This window comes from Stigmatopora argus, chromosome 6 (assembly GCF_051989625.1).
Source record: "Stigmatopora argus isolate UIUO_Sarg chromosome 6, RoL_Sarg_1.0, whole genome shotgun sequence".
Lineage (NCBI taxonomy): Eukaryota > Metazoa > Chordata > Actinopteri > Syngnathiformes > Syngnathidae > Stigmatopora > Stigmatopora argus.
The window spans coordinates 10,497,931-10,517,691 of NC_135392.1; the positions used below are offsets into that span (position 1 = coordinate 10,497,931).

Below are 19,761 nucleotides of genomic sequence, written 5' to 3' on the forward strand. Positions count from 1 at the left end.
TCTTTACCAAGAGGAAGGCTCAAGTACAATATTAAGAGTAGGCAATAGGCATTAATGCTGCAGATTTGTATGTTTAATTGAAAATCATCTAGAGTAGTGAGTTTTTTGAAAAGTACATTCCCCTAATGTGAAGTCCAAATATACCTTTAATAAAGAGATTAAATGATAGCACGCTGGGTTTCTGTGCCAATTAGAGCAACTGTTGTGAATAATTAAGCAGGCTAATAACAGGACAATTAGGGACGTGTAATTACATTAAGGGAACATGGGGACTGATTTCAATGCGGTAATGATGGCATGCAATTAGAAGGTGAGTGGTATCTCCAGGAATCGCATCAGTAATTCGTTACCACACCTATTTGACATGTGATGATATATAACTGGATATGCGTGGGTTGTATTAAATGTATGCTGTTTTAGTTTTAACAAGATAAAGTGAAAAAAGAAAATGCATTAGCATGAAGTTGACCTATTTGATTGAAAGAAAGACAATGCGTGTGTTTCTTTGACACTACAGTAAAGAGAATACCTGCAGACGAGTCCAAATGGATTAGAATTAATGAAAGGCAACTTAGTTTGTTAATGCCAACCATTTCCAATAGTTTGTTTGCATTTTATTTCTGTAAATCAAGAGGATATGGTATGATGCAGAGTTCCTTCGATAAGTCAGAGGAAGAAGAATATCCACTGATCCAGTGGTGTTACAGTGAGCTGCTTAGCCATTTACATGCTCAATGCCACATGGCCTGGATACTCTATTTTATTTGCCTGCACCTTCAAAATAATTGCCCCCCCTCCCGACCACCCCAAACACACACAAAGGGACAATACTCTAAAGCTCCATCTAATTTCTGGTGACTGTATATCATAAAATAGCATGGTGGCATTCATTTATGAAAATATTAGGTTTTTGAACATCTGTTTATCTTACAAAGTTCAGTCTAGCAGAGATAGTTACAGTGAGAGATCGGTGAATGATCTACAGTAAGTATCCAGCAGGTTCTGTCACCCACATGGAAGGTTATCTATTGCTGTTGTAATAGACTGTAATGCACTTATAGCAAATTACCTGGCGATTATTTAAATGGGTTGTTCTGGTGCACACTTCATGATGACAACAAATAAAAGACCAACTGTGGAGATTGCATGAGTTGCAACAGTCACCGAGACAGAACACATAAAAAAGAGGGCCATCTGCAGGGAAAGCTTACTTAAAGTATAGGAAGACATTATCCATAGGGAGACAGACTATTACACTTGTTGTAAAGGCAGATGTCCTGATTTAACAGGCCTTTTCCAACTGTAATAATGACTGAGCAATGCAGATGTTTCACACATGGACTTGTGTCCATAATGAATCTTGTTGTTTAAATTACCCGCCGTGACGAACTGTAATTAAGAAAGATTTAGAAGTGATGTGGCAATACGTCTACTGTATAGACCTTAATTTTAATTGGGTGTTACTGGATGCATTACATTTTTATTTGGAATTAAACTCTCTTCATCGACCTGGAGCAAAGTAACAGCTTAAAGAGCAATAGGAAATCCACACTAAAAATACAACAACAACAAAAACCCAACTCCCACCATACAAAAAGTGTCCCCTGAATCAACAGAAAGACAAACAGGAATTGGGGCGATTAGAATTTTAGAATGTACCAAGGTGAGGAAGCAGACTTTTTAATTATTAGTGTGCAGAGGGAGCGCTATTCACAGCAGCCATTAAAAGAGAAAATATACACAACTTATGTTTCCACTAAGTGGCCCTGTAAGAGCTGTGCTGAACTTTTAAGTCCTTTACTGCTCAGGAAGATGTGTAACCGTAAATGAATTATTGGTTGGCATGGATCCCTGCCAAAGACAACCTTGCTCTGAAACATGCTTGATAATTGGGACCAAATGCGCTTAAGGGCTAAAACAACTGCACATGCATCACATCTCCAACATTTTGCTCTCTACTACAGGCTTGTCATTGCTTATCTGAGTATTTCAACAGGCTAAAACCTCCTACTTAGTCATTCAAAAATAAATGCATGTTTTTGTTCTTCCACAAGTAACCCACACAGGCATGGGGAGAACATGCAAACTCCACACAGGAAGGTCGGAATCCACCGGGGTTTGAACCCTTGCGCTCAGAACTGTGAGGGGGACGTGCTAACCACCACCTGTGCCCACTCTGGTGATATTTATGAAAGCAAAAATATGGAATTTAAAGTCCACAAATGGCAAAATGATGAGTTAAAATGTCTTGGTTATTTTGTCTATGGCCATCAGTCATTCTGTGAATACAATTAAAAATTGGATACCAGACACTCAGTCACGACTAGAACAGTCTTGTTAGAATCCTGCTCAAAAACTTTAATAAAGGTTGTTTCAAAATAGGTATCATCCATCAAAAGCATCTACCCCCACCACCCCACCCCAATTTCCCCGCCCCCTCTTGTTTGCAACCCCCCCCCCCCCCGTCTGCAGATGTAATCATTTTCCTCTCCCGGGTGTGACATTCATAAGGATGCTTCTGCAGGTGTATTGTCCAAGTTGAAGACAAATAGACTAGATACAGATAGACCACCAAAAGTGAATTAGGATGTTCCTCAAGTCCATTGGATTGACTGATAGACTTTGATTTTTAGATATACGTGTATATATATATATATATATATATATATATATATATATATATATATATATATATATATATATATATATATAAATCAAAGTCTATAACCTTTCAAGTCCTGGATTTATAGAACTCAAACGCCTTTCCGAACATGGTCCTTAAATGTGGTCATGATCTAAAGATTTCTGTCATTTAGATTAAAACTGCTATATTTGGGGCAGTCTTCCATATTTAATATGATTTCAAAAGAGCAGGCAGAAGCCATTACACATGAAACATAAATATTTCTTGTTAGAATAGGTGGGAAGTACAGGATTCATTCCCCACCTTGCTCCCATTTTTCAGTAAAACGTGTCTCTTTTTTCATATAATTTTTCCACACGATGGATGCGGGGATGTTGGAGCCAATCGCATGGCAAAAAGAGACAAACAACATTTCACAGTTTGAGTGTCCAATGAGCCTACCATGCATCGTTTATGGGATGTGGGAGGAAACTGAAGTACCTGGGGAAAACCCAAGCAAGCACAAGGAGAACATGCAAACTCCACACTGGGAGGCCAGTTCCCAGGATCTAACCGGTTATCCCAGAATGGTGAGGCAGATGTGCTAAACACTCATCTACAGTGCCGCCCCCTTCATTAATAATAAAACAAAATTTCACGCTCTTCCTCCTCCTCCCATTCCACTTCCCCATGGAATTAACCTAGTATATTTGCAATATAAAACTCTTTGCCCACAGTTCTTAGCGTTGCTGTCATACTCAATGAAGCTTCCCCGGGAAAAAAAACCCCAAAACAACAACACAAAATATACAGTATGCATTTGACTTTTTTTGTTTTTTAAATATCAGATTTGGTTGAAACAGTGACACCAATTGCTATGGTTCAGGGTGAGCGTTTGCAAGGAGAGGCGGTGCAGGAAAGAGGGAGGGCGATAGAGTGAATGCTGTCAGGGCAATTGTTCTTTCATGTGTAAAGGTGACAAAAGGAAAGAGTGGAAAGCTGCATGACAGGAGGACATTGCACAAGAGTGAGAAGAGGTCAAGTGAAAGAGAAAAGTGGAGCAACAGGGGCATCATGAGAAAGAATCAGCAGCATATTACTGATTCAGCATACACAGGTAGTATACTCTTTGGGAAATCACATGTCAAACTGAAATAAACTGATGAAAATGTTTTACAGTGTTCAAACTAAAACCACCTTTGTCATACTAACCACATCTTAAAAGTGCAACCAGTGACTGACACTTGTTTCACTCATATTCACCTCCGAAGTGTGCGACAATGACACTGGATGCAATTCATTATACGACAGAACGCTAAACTCTGACCTTGGCCAAGTGCTTCGTGAATAAACATCGAGATACTCAGGAAAATGGTTGCTTGTAATAAAATGAAAGAGGCAGAAGAACGTTGAAGATATGACACACTTACAGTGGCTATGCATTCAGTTTTTGTCAGGGGAATAATAATAGAATAGAGGCCAGAATCATGAGGGCAGTGTAGATTCACACATAGATGATACTCTGTGGTGCACACGGACGGGAGAAGGACTCAGACCGAGCCTCCACCTGTGTTTCACACAGACACATAAACAGTCTCCCAGCAGAGCCCCTGCCAGGTTATATGGAGGGATGGAGTGTCCTGAGTTACAGCCGGCACAGTGCAGCCACTCGCCACAGCAGCACCATACAGAGTCCATAAAGCATGATGGATGGCCTATCATCATTTACCACTTTGGTGACTTCTCAATGCTGTCACACCCCGCCAAGCACATGCGAAAGAGGCGACACATACAGCAAAAGAGATGGCGCACAAAGGCAGAACATTACAGTGAGATCCACAAAAGGCAACACAGACAAAGCGGCACTAAAAGGGGTATTGGAAATTCCAAAGGCAGAGCGAGAAAGCGAGGGACAGGACGGGAGAGAGACAGAGCTTTTCAACGTTTGCCTGAATAAATACACATTTGGTCACGTGCAAGCCCACGCTTACACATTTCCGCTCTCGCGCAAAAGAAGAGAATGCTTCCCGGTCCCTTTTTTGCTTTCGATGACAGCAGCCCGCACACGTTCAGGCTGTATTTGGAGCATGTAAAATCCACTGTCTCCTCTACTCTCCTCTCCCATACAACACCAGAGGAGTGGGGGGCAAAAAGAAAGATGAACATTGAGAAAGAGAGCAGATGTAGCAAGTGAGAGTTTGGATTACAAAACAGGTGAGATATCCAATATAGGTGTATACTCCCAGTACAAAAGCCACTCAAAGATGAGTCGAAATTGCTAACACTGTGGTCATTTCAAAGATCATGCTTTTTAATTCATGAAACCAAAGTACAAGGATAATCAACATGATTAAGGTTTTCTTACACATTATTTTTGAGAGTATCTTTTGGCATTTTTTGCCGACTCGGCCCTGCTACATTCTTTGTACTTTGCTAAATGCATATTCATTGCAATGCCTTAGTTTTTCTTTCAGGTAGCGCTTTTCCTTTCTGATTTTTTGTTGGATCCATCCTAAACATTTCACAACATATAAATGCCTTAAACATGGGTGCCAAATAAAAAATATGCAGTCGATTTGATCTTGCTAATTTTGTGTTGAGACAAATCCCTTTCAAATATTTTTTAAAAAAAACATTGCTTTCATGCAAAAGGGCTGGGCCTGAACCTCTCCTTTTTTAGGTTGGTTGGGATCAGCAAAAATATTAACTGAATGCCAGAAAATCAACAAAGGAATATTTTGTAGACAATTTTAAAACACTTACTTCAAAATTAGATAGATGTTGATGCATTACTATTTTCATGCCATTGCCTTTCAATTGTATCGCTTTGATATCCTGTTATGCACTTCTCACATTATAGTTGGGAACCATTTTGTCTCATTACTGGCATAATCCAAACCAGTTACTTTATACATGTTATTCTAACAGCCATTGTTATTTTTACATTTCATAGTGGTCAAATTGTTTTTCACCAGTTTGAAAAATAAAATGTTACAACTGAAACCCTTTACTGCAAAAAAAATAAGTATATATTTTAAGGTCTCACTATAAAAAAGCAACATAGTGAGAGGATAAGGGAGGAAAGCCACCATCTCTGAACAGTTTCTATTGATTTCAACCCAGCACACATCAGCACAACTTTCCCAAATTGCTATTGAGAAGTGACCTGTAATGCAATTACTGGCCATTGCGGGGCCTTGGTTGCCATCAATTATTAAAAGCTGCCTGAGTCGTGGCCCGCTATCTTGGTTTTTCTGGCGTGTTGTGTCATTATCACATCTGCTGGCCACCAGCTCACCAGCTGCTACAACCAATCTTCGAATAAGATTTTCCAGCAAGAGTTCCTTCGCTACCCTCCTAATTACCGGACATGGCCAAATGAATAACATTTCTATTATTGATTTACCGCACCACCGGTAAAGGTCGTAGAAAGTAGTAGTCCGGATTGGAAGCTATTTGAGATTATTAAAGTTGTTTGAACTATTTACAATTTTGAGTGTATTGATGTGGAAAATTGACTTCAATACAACAATGTTCTTTGTTTCATACATCCAATACAGAATTTAACATCAACAAAACGGGAAGCATTCTATTTGGAACAAATAAATACAAACCAGACCAGGATTCATCAAGCCAAACCCAAATTATGTCCTTTACCCCATTCTAGCAGTTTTCTTTGTGATCTTACATTGAATTATCTTATCTTTCTCTCTTCTTTTTCTAAAATTCTGAGATTAGGAAGATTGGACCAATCTGGAAAATTTTGATTGAATTTATAGGGTGTTGTTAGCCTAGTTTGTTACTATTTAGATATGCAATGTATTACTTAAAAATAATCTATTCTAGTATGTGTTGAAACAGAATACAAAGTGACTTCACTTTTGTTGTGTTGTTTACTGTGTTTGTTTTTGTCTGCTTCTGTTCCACACATTTGTTGACTGACTTCCTTTTTCCCCCCACAGACATGTAGCAAACGCGGTCCAAGAGACAAGGTGTGAAATAAATTTTGCTGCATTTTCGTGGGGTTGAAACAATTGTGGTTTCTGTCCCAGCACAAGATAAGCCTCTTCCAAAGGAGTGCAGCTCACTACTCATATTGCTGTGCTCACATAAGCATGGCAAGTTCAGATGTCTGTAATTGGAAGATTGTTTGCCATGACTGTTGTGGCCAAAGAAGGCAGAAAAAAAAACTGTGCAATAGATGATAATTGCCATTTTTCTTTGAGCTGACACAATCATTTTTGTTTTGTTAGCTCTAATTCTCGAAACCCTTGTTCAAACTGGAACAGTATTTCTGTCTGGCGTAGCACTTAAAAAGCTCTGAAACCCACTTTGAATGTCTAACCAAAGCAAAAAATACACTATAGATTTAAAGCATTTTATCTGCTTTATTCTAAAAGTCCAAGAAGCAATTATGTTTATCAAAAGATACCTGATGTTAATTGCTTCAACATTAAAGACAATTGCATCTTAATTATTTATGCGAAGAAAGACGATAATCAGCCACTTATAGTGAACTTTAATTTCACACGGCACCATTCTCTTTCAATCCCTAATTTACAAACTTTGGGAGAAAAAAGCCTACCAAACTCAAGGGTATTTAAACTGATAAAGAGTGATGGATGCAGAGGGCAACAAGCTTCATGCATAACTACAAATAAACAATTACATAAGTGCACATTCCTAGGCCAGTACTGAAGCAAAGAAAGGAGGTTAAATCATCATCATTCTCTGAGAGGAAAAATACATTTTTCAGGGTGGACTCAATATAGCCCAACACACTGTGGAGCACGACACTAGTGGATAATATTGCGCGTGATATATTAAGTTTCATCATTTTCTAATAACTATTATTTCTTCTTCAACATTACTTCAGACGTAAATCAAAAACTACATACACTAAACATAGAAAGACAATGTGTTAGTTATAGTGTAAGTGCACAGGCACTTGTGCTCATGGAAAAACTGATTACAATATAAAAACATTACATGGGGCTGACAAATATAGGACAAAGATTATAAAATACGTCAGAATCCGGTGACGTCATTAGACACATGATAAGGAAGCATAATAATGAATAAGGAATATAATCTTCCTATCTTGAATCCAACTTTGGCTACATTCATATGAACGAGTTTAAGCAAAGATTTTAAGGGTTTATGTGAAAAAAATGGTTATCCTATAAACACTCATTTTTCAGTGCCAGTAAAAAATACTAGAATAGAATAAAATATAATAAATTTTTTGTCATTTTCAATTTACAGTGGGGATGCCAGCCCACGCTGCATCTTTTCCTCTTCTAATGAGATTAAACATCATTTTCTGGACTCTAGATTATATCATTGCACATAGTGTAAAGGTGTACAATGTCGAATTTAGGTCATCAATCTATGGGCCTACAGGGTACAATACACCACTTTTGAAATTAATTGTACCGCTGGATTAAAAAGAACGGTGGCCTCCAGACAGATGAAGCTTTCTTCATTTTCCTTATTACAAGCTGCTCAAACTCCACTTGGTAATGGGAGGTTGTAACACCAGGCCTAGAGCCTGACCATAATGAGGCCATTCAGACAGTAGATGACAGAAGATGGTTGTCAACTCTACAATTGCAGTCACCTTTCGTGCTATGATTTGCATCACTTCCATCATTCCCTTGTGCATTGGTCGTTTTAACCAAATACAACCTGCTGTATACAGTATACAGTGGAGCTCAGTGAGGAAACACTTCAATATTGAATGTAGTTTGGTCTGGACCAAAATACAATGGAGCCTTTTTTTTGTTTTGTTGGGTGCAGTTGATTTTCACATTGCAACTCTCGCAAGTGTCCCAGGACTTGACAACAACCCCACACAAGCAAACTTGGTTCAATTATTGGACAAAACGGTCCAAGTGGGTTAAAATACAAAAGTACGGAATCATAGAGCTCTGATGCTAACCACATTTGCAAAAATGCCGTTGGTTATGGAAGCCTGTTATGTGCAAAAAGGTGTGGGATGTCAGAATTGGTTCACACCACCGTGCGGACGCGAACCCAGACCACCTCTCCAGTGGTCTTCCGGCTGTTTATTTCGCTCCAGAATTTCCTGGTTTGTATTCACACCAGCCCAAAAAGTGTATACCAAATAACTTTTTGGCTTTAGTCCAGACCAAACAGTGGAGGTGTGAATATGTCCTTTAGTAAAGGCTGCAGAAACTATGTTAGCTCCTAGAAATCAGAAAGGCAAGTAGGAAAGTATAGTGACAGCTTGTAGGTGGGGCAGCAAGAAATAAAACCAACAAAACAACAAATAAATAAAGCTCAACCAATGGATACAAGCCTGCTAGTCAGAAACCAACATTACAGTGTTACTCCTGGAATATATTGGCTTTAGGAATGTATTGTATTCCCCACACTAGTATAGATCATAATGGGCCATTGTAACAGTGGTTGTTCTTTTGGGGTCATTCTGACGGGAAAATAAGGCTGGATAGAGTACTAATAAAAAAAGAAATGTTTTTCGCCCACATAATGCCGAATAACTCAAACCAAATGAAAAATACAACAATGGGCTTGTAATTGAAACTCCCTGTAATTCAGTTGATTTATTTTTCATGTAAGCTTTTCAAACTTAGTATACAGGTGCACAGTACTTTATTCAGTACAAATCTTTTACCGAAAAGTGGAGCACTAAAACAAAAACTTCCAATCCTGTTAGAAAGATTTACTATCACTGTCACAACACAACGCAACTCGCAGACAACAAATCTCTCCTGTCATCAGCAATGAAAGATGGGTGGCGATTTTTTTTCCCATTCATTTTCCGAATCGCTTATCCTTACAAGGATTACAGAGGGTGCCGGAGCCGATCCCAGCTAACTACAAGCACCAGGAGGGGGACACCCTGGATCGGTGGCCAGTCAATCACAGGGCACAAGGAGATGGACAACCATTCTCACTTAGACTCATGTCTAGGGGCAATTTAGTGTTCAACCAGCTTGTCCTGCATGTTTTTGAGATGTGGGAGGAAATCGGAGTACACAGAGAAAACCCACGTAAGCCTGGGGTTAGTCTTTCTATTCTACTCATCATCTTTCTATTCTAGTCAGTAAGGACTATGATATTCCTGAAGACAAACTACAACACTAACAACACAAACTACCTATCTTTTTATGTCTAAAATGCCTTTCCTATTTCTGCATCCTCACCCTCTTGCCACTGGAACAACGAAATTTCCCGAATACGGGATGAATAAAGTTATCCAATCCAATCCAATCCAACATCACAATTGTACGGATAGGGAGAGATTATGCTCAAAACCAGAGACAGCAATGGAAAGCTGACTGCTTTACTCGATAATAACAAGAGATATGAAAGGCTACAGAAAGATCCTACCAATGGATACAAGAAGATCAAACCATATTGGTTGGAAATACCTCTCACCATACCGCTTACGAAGGACTTTACCATTAATGACTAGAACTTTATCTACTCTCCAGATGAAACAATGGTATTATTTGACACAAATCAGCTCTCTGTTCTCATGTATCCATTCCCGTGCAGCAGAAGAGAAGAAGTAGGGAACAACGACATGACAGAACCGACCCACATAGAAAGAAAAACTATTGTACGGTGTAAGCTTTGTGGATCAAAAGAATCATGTTGAAAAAGCCACCATGTAGAGTGCCTCTTAAAACTTAGATTTTATTTGGACACTGGATATTGTTTATTCATTTTCCTCTTGGCAGAGTTCCTAACTGCTGGCTGTCAATAAATTGTCCATCAGCTCTTTGGCTTTTATAACGATCTGTGTGCTTAATAAAAACTCATATGCTTGCCAAAAAGGAAGCGCTATGTCTTCGGCTGTGTGCTTTTCTTGTATTAATTGGAGCATTCCGTGAAGTAAACGTTTTTTTTTTTAAGAAGGGTGATTAGGATGGTTGATGGGGTGACGGTCGGGGGTGAGGTATGGGATGAATTACTGTAGCTCGGAGGGAGGCCTGTGGCATTTTTCATGTGGACATGCTGCTACAACCCTTGCACATTGGGCAACTAATATACATTGACAAAAGGGAATGTGTCACTGAGAAAATCACTACATAGCACCACCAAAATTCCCCCCTGACCCGTTCACCTACTTCAGCTAGGGAGCCTGGTGGCTATAGAGTAAAAGAGGTGACTTTTTATCTGGGAAAAAAAGGTTGCGTGAAACTGGGTCATAGCAGCCAATCAATGTTATGGTTTTCTCTCGCTGACATTATCTCAACTAGGAAAAAGGGTGCTTCTGGTAGTGGCGATGGAAGTAGTTTGTTGTGGGGGAAAAAGAAACATATCAATCGTGACAGAGACAACGCACCGACATCATCAACCTTTTCCTCTTTCCCGCTATGCATTGGCTTTCTCATTTTTTTGCTGGAATTTGTTTGTCTCTAGACCAGGGGTGTCAGACTCGGGTTGGTTCGCGGGCCGCATTAACGTCAACTCGATTTCATGTGGGCCGGACCATTTTAGTTCTAATAATAATTATTTTTTAATAAATTGATTAAAAGAACTGGATTAAAAGCCCTGAATATTCAGTTTTATTATAGATCTAAAACAATGTTTATCTTAGCTTTTTTTTAAATATATTTTTAGATTTTCCAAAATGATTTTAGAACTAAAAACAAAGAAAAATTTGATTAAAAAAAATTACAATTATTGATTTAAAAGGGGGAAAATCAGAAAATGTAATATACATCTATACTCTTCATTTTAATTTGATCCTAAAACAGAAAGTCGGCACTCATGATTTACTTTCCCGGGCCACACAAAATGATGCGGCGGGCCAGATTTGGCCCCCGGGCCGCCACTTTGACACATGTGCTCTAGACTAAAAGCAGTCAGCTATATGTGCTCGATTGCATGCGTTGATTGCGTGTAGGCGAGTATGTGTTCTAAAATGACACATTGATTCACAATGTTCCATTTTTTCATCAGGCCCACTATTATACCATTGGTCAATCTGCACAATATTACTCTCTCCATGCACTCTCTCTTTCCTTGAGTATCAGGTTGTTCAATTAATGTGTTTGTCAATAGATTTGTATTACTGCTACAGGAGAAGTATTTGTGGTGTGAGTGAGTGCATGAGGTGTTGGGACCAGCAGTCTGCATTGTGTCAATGTACAAAAGTATTTATTGCAATCCAAGTATGCAACCCTTGTGTGGTAAAGTAGTTAGGGTTGTCCATCCAACCAATTATTTTCTTCATCGCTTATTAAAGCTCTTACTAAGCTGCAGCTTATTCCCACATAAAAGTGGGCTACATCCTGGACTGCTAGCCATCCAATCTTATCCATTATAACAAGTATATTACGGTAGGGAATTTGTCTTTTCTATATTTTTATGGCAAATGGGAGATTGAGAATGATGAGAAGTTTGCAACAAACTGGACTGTTAGCCAAACAATCATTAACATTCTCAACTCTCACACTTTGGCCAGGCAAAAATACTGTAATCTTTGTTGTCTCCAAACCATTCCATTTACTTTTGCTGCGTGACTATCTTATATTCATAGGATGTGCTCCGCTTCATAAATATCGTATGTTGTAAAAGGCTAGATGTTAAAAAGGCGGAGAATGTAATATCTCCCCTAGTCTGAAAAATGGGCATCTCATTGGCGACCCCAATGAAGACAAATGGATGAAGGGATTTCAAACTTCTGTTCTGTGTCAGTTTGGTTGTCGCTTGTTTACCTTCAGTCAACTGACACACACACCTCTTGACACACACACAAACACACACCCTTCAGTAGTTGGCACTGTGCTACACTAACAGCCTACAGCCATGCTTACAGGGCATTTCCACTAGGTAGTCTAATCCCCTCTACTCTCGGCTCACCTGGCAGCCACAGAAGGGAGACTCTGGAAAAGTTTTTAAATGTAAGGTTTGGAAAGGCAACTTTGATGATAAAAAGCGCATCAGGACATGAAGTGAAGGGGAAAGAGCTTTAAGGAGGGAGAGGGATTTCATTTGCAGGATTTTGGTTCTGTTGGATTGATGGAGGCTGAAGGCAAAACAAACAAGGTGGAAGAAATACAACCGGGTAAGAGAAAATGCTTTCAAATTTCCAACTGCCTTCCTCTGGTTGAATCTAAACTACAAATTGTAATACTTTCACAAAGGAAGCCTTCATTTTCATTTTTGGCTGTGGATATATTTCTGTCCATGTGGATTTAATAATCTTTTTCTTTACCTCGGCAAAAGCTAGAGTTCACTAAAGGCATCCCACATATTTTCAAGGCTCTCTTTACTAGTACATAAATGATTGACGGGCATAGTACAGTTAAGTTGTATTAACATTTTAATAATTATATTTTTAATTTAGTCATTACTTAATGTCAATGCATTTTCGATGAAAAATGTCCGGCTGAAATGTGACTAAACAACTAGGGTTGTGTTCCAGGATACTCAAAAAAAAAGTTTCAACATTATCAATTACCAACATTAAAGACAACTGAATGTATAGTATGCTTACAAATTTCAATTGTCCAATTGTAAACGTTTGGATATTTTCTATAGTCATCTTTGGACTTGGAACATTTCAAACATTTGGAGTGTATATTATATAATATTTCTTCTAACGTGATGTTTTAATTTATATGTGTGATTTTGCAGTTGAACCGCTGGTCCAGGCCTTTATTCTTATCCTGGAAATTATCTGCAGGACCGGAGAGGACAAGAATTGATAGCAAGTTGAACACCAACGACTGACTTTTCCCATTTATGAACAGCAGAAGCATTTAACAAATGGCTTGGCAGTCTTCCGCAACCTCAGCTGCTTCCTGCTCCATTTCTCTTGCAAGATCTACACTAGGCCTCTCTAAAGGCATACCCTTGTTTACTTTAGGCTCACCCTCGATCAATTCAAACTTGAACGTGTCCTCTCCTGGCAAAAGCGTTGTTAATTAGCAATTCCCAGTGGAGTCAAGTTGAGTGCAAATGACTGTATATCTATGGTGCACTTAAATTTATATGCCTTGTAGCAAGCCGCCAAATCTATGAATCTTTCCTGCTTTCCCCATTGCACTCAACTACAAACATTTTTTTTCCTCAAACAATGATGGCAAAAGGCCAAAACATCAGTAACAGCAGATGTGTGAACACAAAATTGCAATCTAGTTTGGACCAAATATTTAATCTCTCTCTGTATGTCTCCCTCCCCGTTTTTTTCCTGCCACTGGGAAGTGAAAAAAAAGAAAAAAACAACAACTGAAAGCACGGATCCCCACTCCTCCGCTCTTCTCGCTACACGTCTGTGATGTCATAATCACTCACATCAAAGGCTATGCGCTCAACACGGCGACTGTCAGCTTCCCTAGAGGCGTCATTAAAAACGAACACAGAAAAGCAAGCCAGGCCTGACAGAGAAACATCAAAACTTCCTGACACACACGTGTGCAAGTGTGCTGGTTCACATATAACCACAAGCATGCATGCGCGCTGAGATGGCACATTCTGTACTTGGTGATGGAAATCTTAAAATCACTGCAATAAAATACAAAACCCCATGCCATTTATTTACTGTTTAAAAACACACTCACATTTTCAATTGGATATCAACCTCCTCAAAAATCCATTCTACTCTCAACCGCTCAAAAGCCAAAAGACGTCGTGCACGACTGCTAATATCTCCGGCACGTGAACAACTGACGAGAAGACGGGCGAGATCCATGACGCACACGATGCAGAGCGTGCATTTAAATGTACAAATGGCCATCATCCGCACACCCGCTGGCTTTTTCATCCCTATCTGTCTTTCTCTCCCACATGCGCCCACACACACTCACACACACATGCACACACACTCACACACAGACACTCTCACACACACACTCTCACACACACACACTCACACACACACACTCACACACACACACACACACACACACACACACACACACACACACACACACACACACACACACCACTCCTTCTTTCCAACGCAAACAGGCGCACACTCATTTACACAAACTGGAGAGAGGACTATAAATAGTGTGGCTATGATGTGATGCTGTGTGCGGTTTCTCCCTGTGGGTTTATATGTGTGTGTGACTGTCAGAGTGACAAGAGTGGGAGAGCAAGAGGACGGTAAGCGAAAGGAAGGCTATGCTCACGTCTGGTGCACAGCCAGTGATAAACACAAAGTGACAGGCGTGGCAAAGACGGTGAGTCCCCTTTGATTTAAAATAAATGTCAGGCATTTGTATGTGGAAAAATGAATATATAAGTGCCACCATAAATCTACCATTTCTTGTAGGCTATATGTGTTGACTGTGTCTTTGCTCCCAGGCCGACATGGTGCTCCACATACAGTATGTGACTTACCCCTGGCAGGGTCTTCTGCTCGTGCAATGCATTCTGGGCTTTCAGAGCTGACTCCCTGGCACAGTAGGTGAGGAAGGCACAGCCTGGAACAAAGGAAAAGAGAGACATAATCATATCATATGAGCCGGGGACAGAGAAAAAGAGATGTGGGAGGTTGCGCCAGGAAGCCTAGGCAAATGAAAAACAACACAGAAACACCAAAAGCCTGCCTGTCGACATCGCTCTAATCGGGAACATAGAAGCTCTGGCGCATGATGAGCAACACAAAAGCGACAGACCAAATGGAATATTCATATTCGCGTGAGCGCAGTCGAGTCGGCACTGAGAAATTAAGGCGGCCAATATCTGCCTGCTTGCAGATTTCTGCAATATGCTGCGAGAGAGCTCCTCTGCCTGAGAAACACGTCAGATGTGACGAAGCTTCCCGGCTGCCAGTTATCCACTCGGCCATCGCGCTCTCCTGGCTGCTGTGACACAGATAGACATTTTCCCTGCACCCCCCCATCTCTCCCCCCACTTCATTTGTCCAATTTTCGCTTCCATATGTTGTTCCAAGACAACACACAATCCTAGGGTTTGTTGCCACCTGGGCTGACATGTGGGGGTGGAAAAAGATGGAGACGCATGAGACCAGGCAGAAGAAGAAGAAGCCGTGGGGAATGCGTGAGCCTCTCTCTTGCCATCCCATGATGACAGTGAGGAGCATGCCACTATAAATGGGCTGACAGACTGTCAATCTCCACATCTGGGGAAATGAGTCATGAAGATGACAAATGACTCAAACATGTAAAAACGCAACATCACAATGATGACATGATTTAATAAGACACACAAATCCCTAGAAGTCATCTATATTTTTGGAATGACCATATTTTCCCAGACTATAAGCCGCACCTGAGTAGAAGTCACACTAGCCAAAGAATGCACAATTTCGCACTGCAGACAAAATAAGCAACTTTAAATGTAACATATTAACAGTTTTCTTGGGTAACTATAGTCTAAGAAAAACAACATGCCACTGTAGGCGGCCAGAGTGAAGAATAATAACACTTTAGTATAAATCACAGGGCCAATCAAACTAGGAAAAAGTGCAAAAATACGGTAATTTTATATTGTAAATTATGTTCTTTTAGCTCATCTTGGTTGCATTCTTTTTGAGTTTTTGCATAACAAATGCTGTGTTGTCAGGGGCAACTTCATGTAAATGAAAGTGGAAGTTGCATCCACCTTCTCTTTTACCCCAAGTCGTACTGACGGTAATGCTCAAGGGAGCTGTTCTTAATGGTGTTTGTAATTAACAGGCTTCTCACTCATTAAGTCAAATGAAAGCTGGCCACTGACAGCTCATCAACCTCCTCGTCCTCTCTGGGTTTGTCATGTTAACTCAGCATGCATGTGCAGGATGACAGTTAACTCACTTGCCTGTACACTCTACCTTAATGTTCTTTTCTTAAGTAAATATTTAAAGTCTATACATTGCTATTTAAAGGCCTTTGTATTAAATATAAAAAAAATGTATCTCCCATAACTCATCTTAAATTTTCCCACCATTACTCTGACCCAAAAACATTCAGTCATTTCCCATAATGCTTATCCTCACAAGAATTGAGGGGGTGCTGGAGCCTATCCCAGTTTTCTTTCTTGGCTTTCATGGTAAACAAGCATGGGTGCAGCCTTTTGTGTCGCTCCTGCTGGCAATTTCGATCAGAAAGGCTGATTGAAGGCTCAGTAGTGGCAAAAGACACAGGGGATTATCCCAAATGCCTGGATATTCAGAGTTTAATTTAGTATTATCCTCCACTATGTTTGGTTTTGCAAATCTACTCAGTACAGCTACAATTTCTGTTGTATATTGTCACTGTGCTGGTTTCAAATGGTGAGATTTATTTTTGATTAGGCGTCTCCTTTTGCTGTGGCTGCCTTCACCTTTTGGTATTTATTACATTGAGAGTCATTTATGTATCATATTGATCCTTTGTGGTTCATGTTTTCTGTTCCTTTGGTCGCTCTTCGTTCTTCCCTGGTTATTATCATGTTTTATTATACTTTAGTACCAAGTAAGGTTTAGGGACTTTGATATTGTATGACTGAGCCCCTATCATGACAAATTGTCAGGATTTAGCAGGGTCGTGAATTCGTAGTAGGACCCAAACGCGGGGAAGCAGGTAAGGACAGGGAATTAAGTACGCTATAACAAGGACTTTGGAATCCAATAAGAGAATCAAACCTGACGGGGAGGACGTGGGGAAACGAGGATCACAGGACATGGGCATAACGAATTGTGTTACATATATCTAAAACAAAGTCTTGAATGTAAAACACAAATGTTTACTGTAACTCCTGCATTAATGTGCTCAAATACTAGATGCTCACCTGGTCTCACATAGTAGACACCATGAAAGTCAACAAACATTGAATTTGTCCTTCATGTCACAAGTTCAATGCTAGCAGGGGCTTTAGTATCTGACCAAGACCATTATTGGCCCAGCAGAGAACGATAAGCAGGGTTTTTTTTTCATGTCAATGTTGCCAATTTGTTTTCCCATCACATCAAATTCAAATCAACTGCAGTACTGGGGTGGTCCCAGAGAATGTGTGTGCATAGAACCAATGAAGGAAAGTAACAGAGAGCAAAAAGCTGCTATGAGATGGAGGAAAAAAGGGCAAGAAAGAAAAACAAAATAAAACGAAAGGCTGAAACCTCCGCAGGGGAGAGGCGCCAAACTGAAAGGGATGCTTGGTATGGGAAAGGGATAGAAGATAAGATCACCTAGCTTCTGTGAACACCATCCCCAATGTGTCCTACACTTGCTGCTTATCTCAACTGGTGCAGACACCCCAAAGAGACACATAGGCACTGAGGAGGTGCGGCAGTGAAGAGGACAGAAGACAGACGAAGGCAGGATGAAAAAGAAAAGCAAGGGAATGTTAGATATTAGGAATCCTTAATGATAGGAGGGGGAGGATTTATTCGTTATAGAGGACTATGATGCGGTCTGACGTGCTTCTTCGTACGTTCTAATTCCTAACAAACTCCTAACTGAACACACCAGCAATAGGAAATTCTTAAACTTTCATTATGGCCACCAACATTCATGTTTAAGACTATGCTGATGATGAGTGTACTCCATACGCAGAAAGCACATTACAGTTGTCAACCTTCTACCTGTACACATTGCGTCCTTCCTTATGTGCCACGCCATAAGTTCATTTGTGTCACTGTGACAAGCGAAAGACACAAAGCTTTTCCCTTCCTTCAACATGTCGAGAAGTAAAGTCCTTCCAGCTACTGTATTGGCATATTTCCTCTCCCACTTTTAGGCTTACTGCCAGTTAGCTGAGAAGGCACAAAACGTTCAGGCAGCATCTTAAGGCTTAAAGTAAAGTACAGTATTGTAACATCTACTAATGATACACCACGAGATGTTAGTCTTTCTGTCTCAGTCTCGTGAATCCTTGCAAAGAAAATGCTGTGGTACTGTATTGATTTTGTTTTGCGATAAAGCCTTTGCCTCAATTAACTCATAAAATGTATTTTCCCAATTGAAATTGAATTAAATTCTACTAATCCTTTCCAGATGTATTCTTTTATTTTTTGCTTTTTAAAAACAGCCAATTGTTTGTCGGTCTATATTTCTCGCCTAAACTCATAAGTGAAGACGTGACACTCTTGAAAACTTTAAAATTGATTGGCGGTCTACGGTGCATTGAGGGTTCTGGTTAATTGCAACCTCAATGAAGACAAGCGATAGAAAAAAACTGAGAACAGAGAGCTCAATTGTATGAATTTGAGTCAACAGAATCCATTGTCATGATGATGTTTGTGCTATGGATAGAAAGCCATGAGGTACTGAACCACTACACTGTATTAAATATGAAATTCATATTGGATTGAAAGAAAGACGCTTTTCTTGGGCGGTATTGTTAATTTAACACCTTATTTCACTGGGCAACAAAAAAATTATGTCTGAAAAGTGAGACCGACAAGCAGATGTCTAAACACATTTATCTGTTCGGATAAAACGTGATAACAAAGTTTGTTGCAGGAGTTTGTCGACTGCATTCAAAAGATAGAATGCGGATAATTAGCTCTGGAATGTGAATTGCTTCATAGGTCAGATGAATCCCAATAATTTTCCTCCAAGAATTAGAGCGTCATCTTACTCTTACTGGAAACGTGAATTACTTTTCTCCAGTAGAATCCACCTCTGCGCCACCCAAGACTAGAAATGCTAAAGGACAAGTTATTACTGAGAATTCTCTAATTATTATGCGCCCATTAATTCATGGATTGTAAAAAGGCCGACATAAAAAGTTCCCTACTCATATTCTATCCTTTTATTCCCAGCTACAGATGGGAAGCAACTCCCAGTGATCATTTAAATATTTCAGAACATCTTGGTAAAATCCTCAAAAGAGTCAATAGCATTAAACTCTTTATCCCCAGCACAGCCAAATCATCTTCTTGCCCAGCCCTGGATCTATGCTTCAAAAATCTTCTGGCATGAAGCTGTATTTGATGTTGTCCAATTTCTGTCAGTACAGATTTTTGATAGTGCATGTCAGTTTTCTTCTCAATTCCTCAAAAGTGTTGACTGAGCACAAGTCCTATCCATGAGAAATGCGTGCCTTTATCATTCATGAAGAAGCCCTGCATTCAAAGATATTAAAATTATGTAATTAATAAATTCCCCTTGCTGCTACAGAAATTACACTATCAAAAAACTAAATCAAACGCATGCATGCAACGCACACATACATACAGCAGAATTTTTTTTTAATGCAGACTA

General features: G+C 39.7%; 1 protein-coding gene and 1 long non-coding RNA gene across 8 annotated transcripts in view; one reads left to right on the forward strand and one right to left on the reverse strand.

The window, feature by feature from the left end:
* celf4 (CUGBP, Elav-like family member 4) overlaps positions 1-19,761 on the reverse strand; it is a 72,278-nt gene that overhangs the window by 36,305 nt on the left and 16,212 nt on the right. For all 7 annotated transcript variants that reach the window (XM_077602104.1, XM_077602099.1, XM_077602103.1 and 4 more), the window contains exon 2: positions 14,972-15,054. In XM_077602104.1, the coding sequence (XP_077458230.1) occupies positions 14,972-15,054 (83 nt within the window). The remainder of the gene's footprint in view (positions 1-14,971; positions 15,055-19,761) is intronic.
* On the forward strand, positions 14,618-16,443 carry LOC144075248 (uncharacterized). Its single transcript, XR_013300519.1, has 2 exons — positions 14,618-14,811; positions 14,936-16,443. It is a non-coding gene; the product is annotated as an uncharacterized LOC144075248 (long non-coding RNA).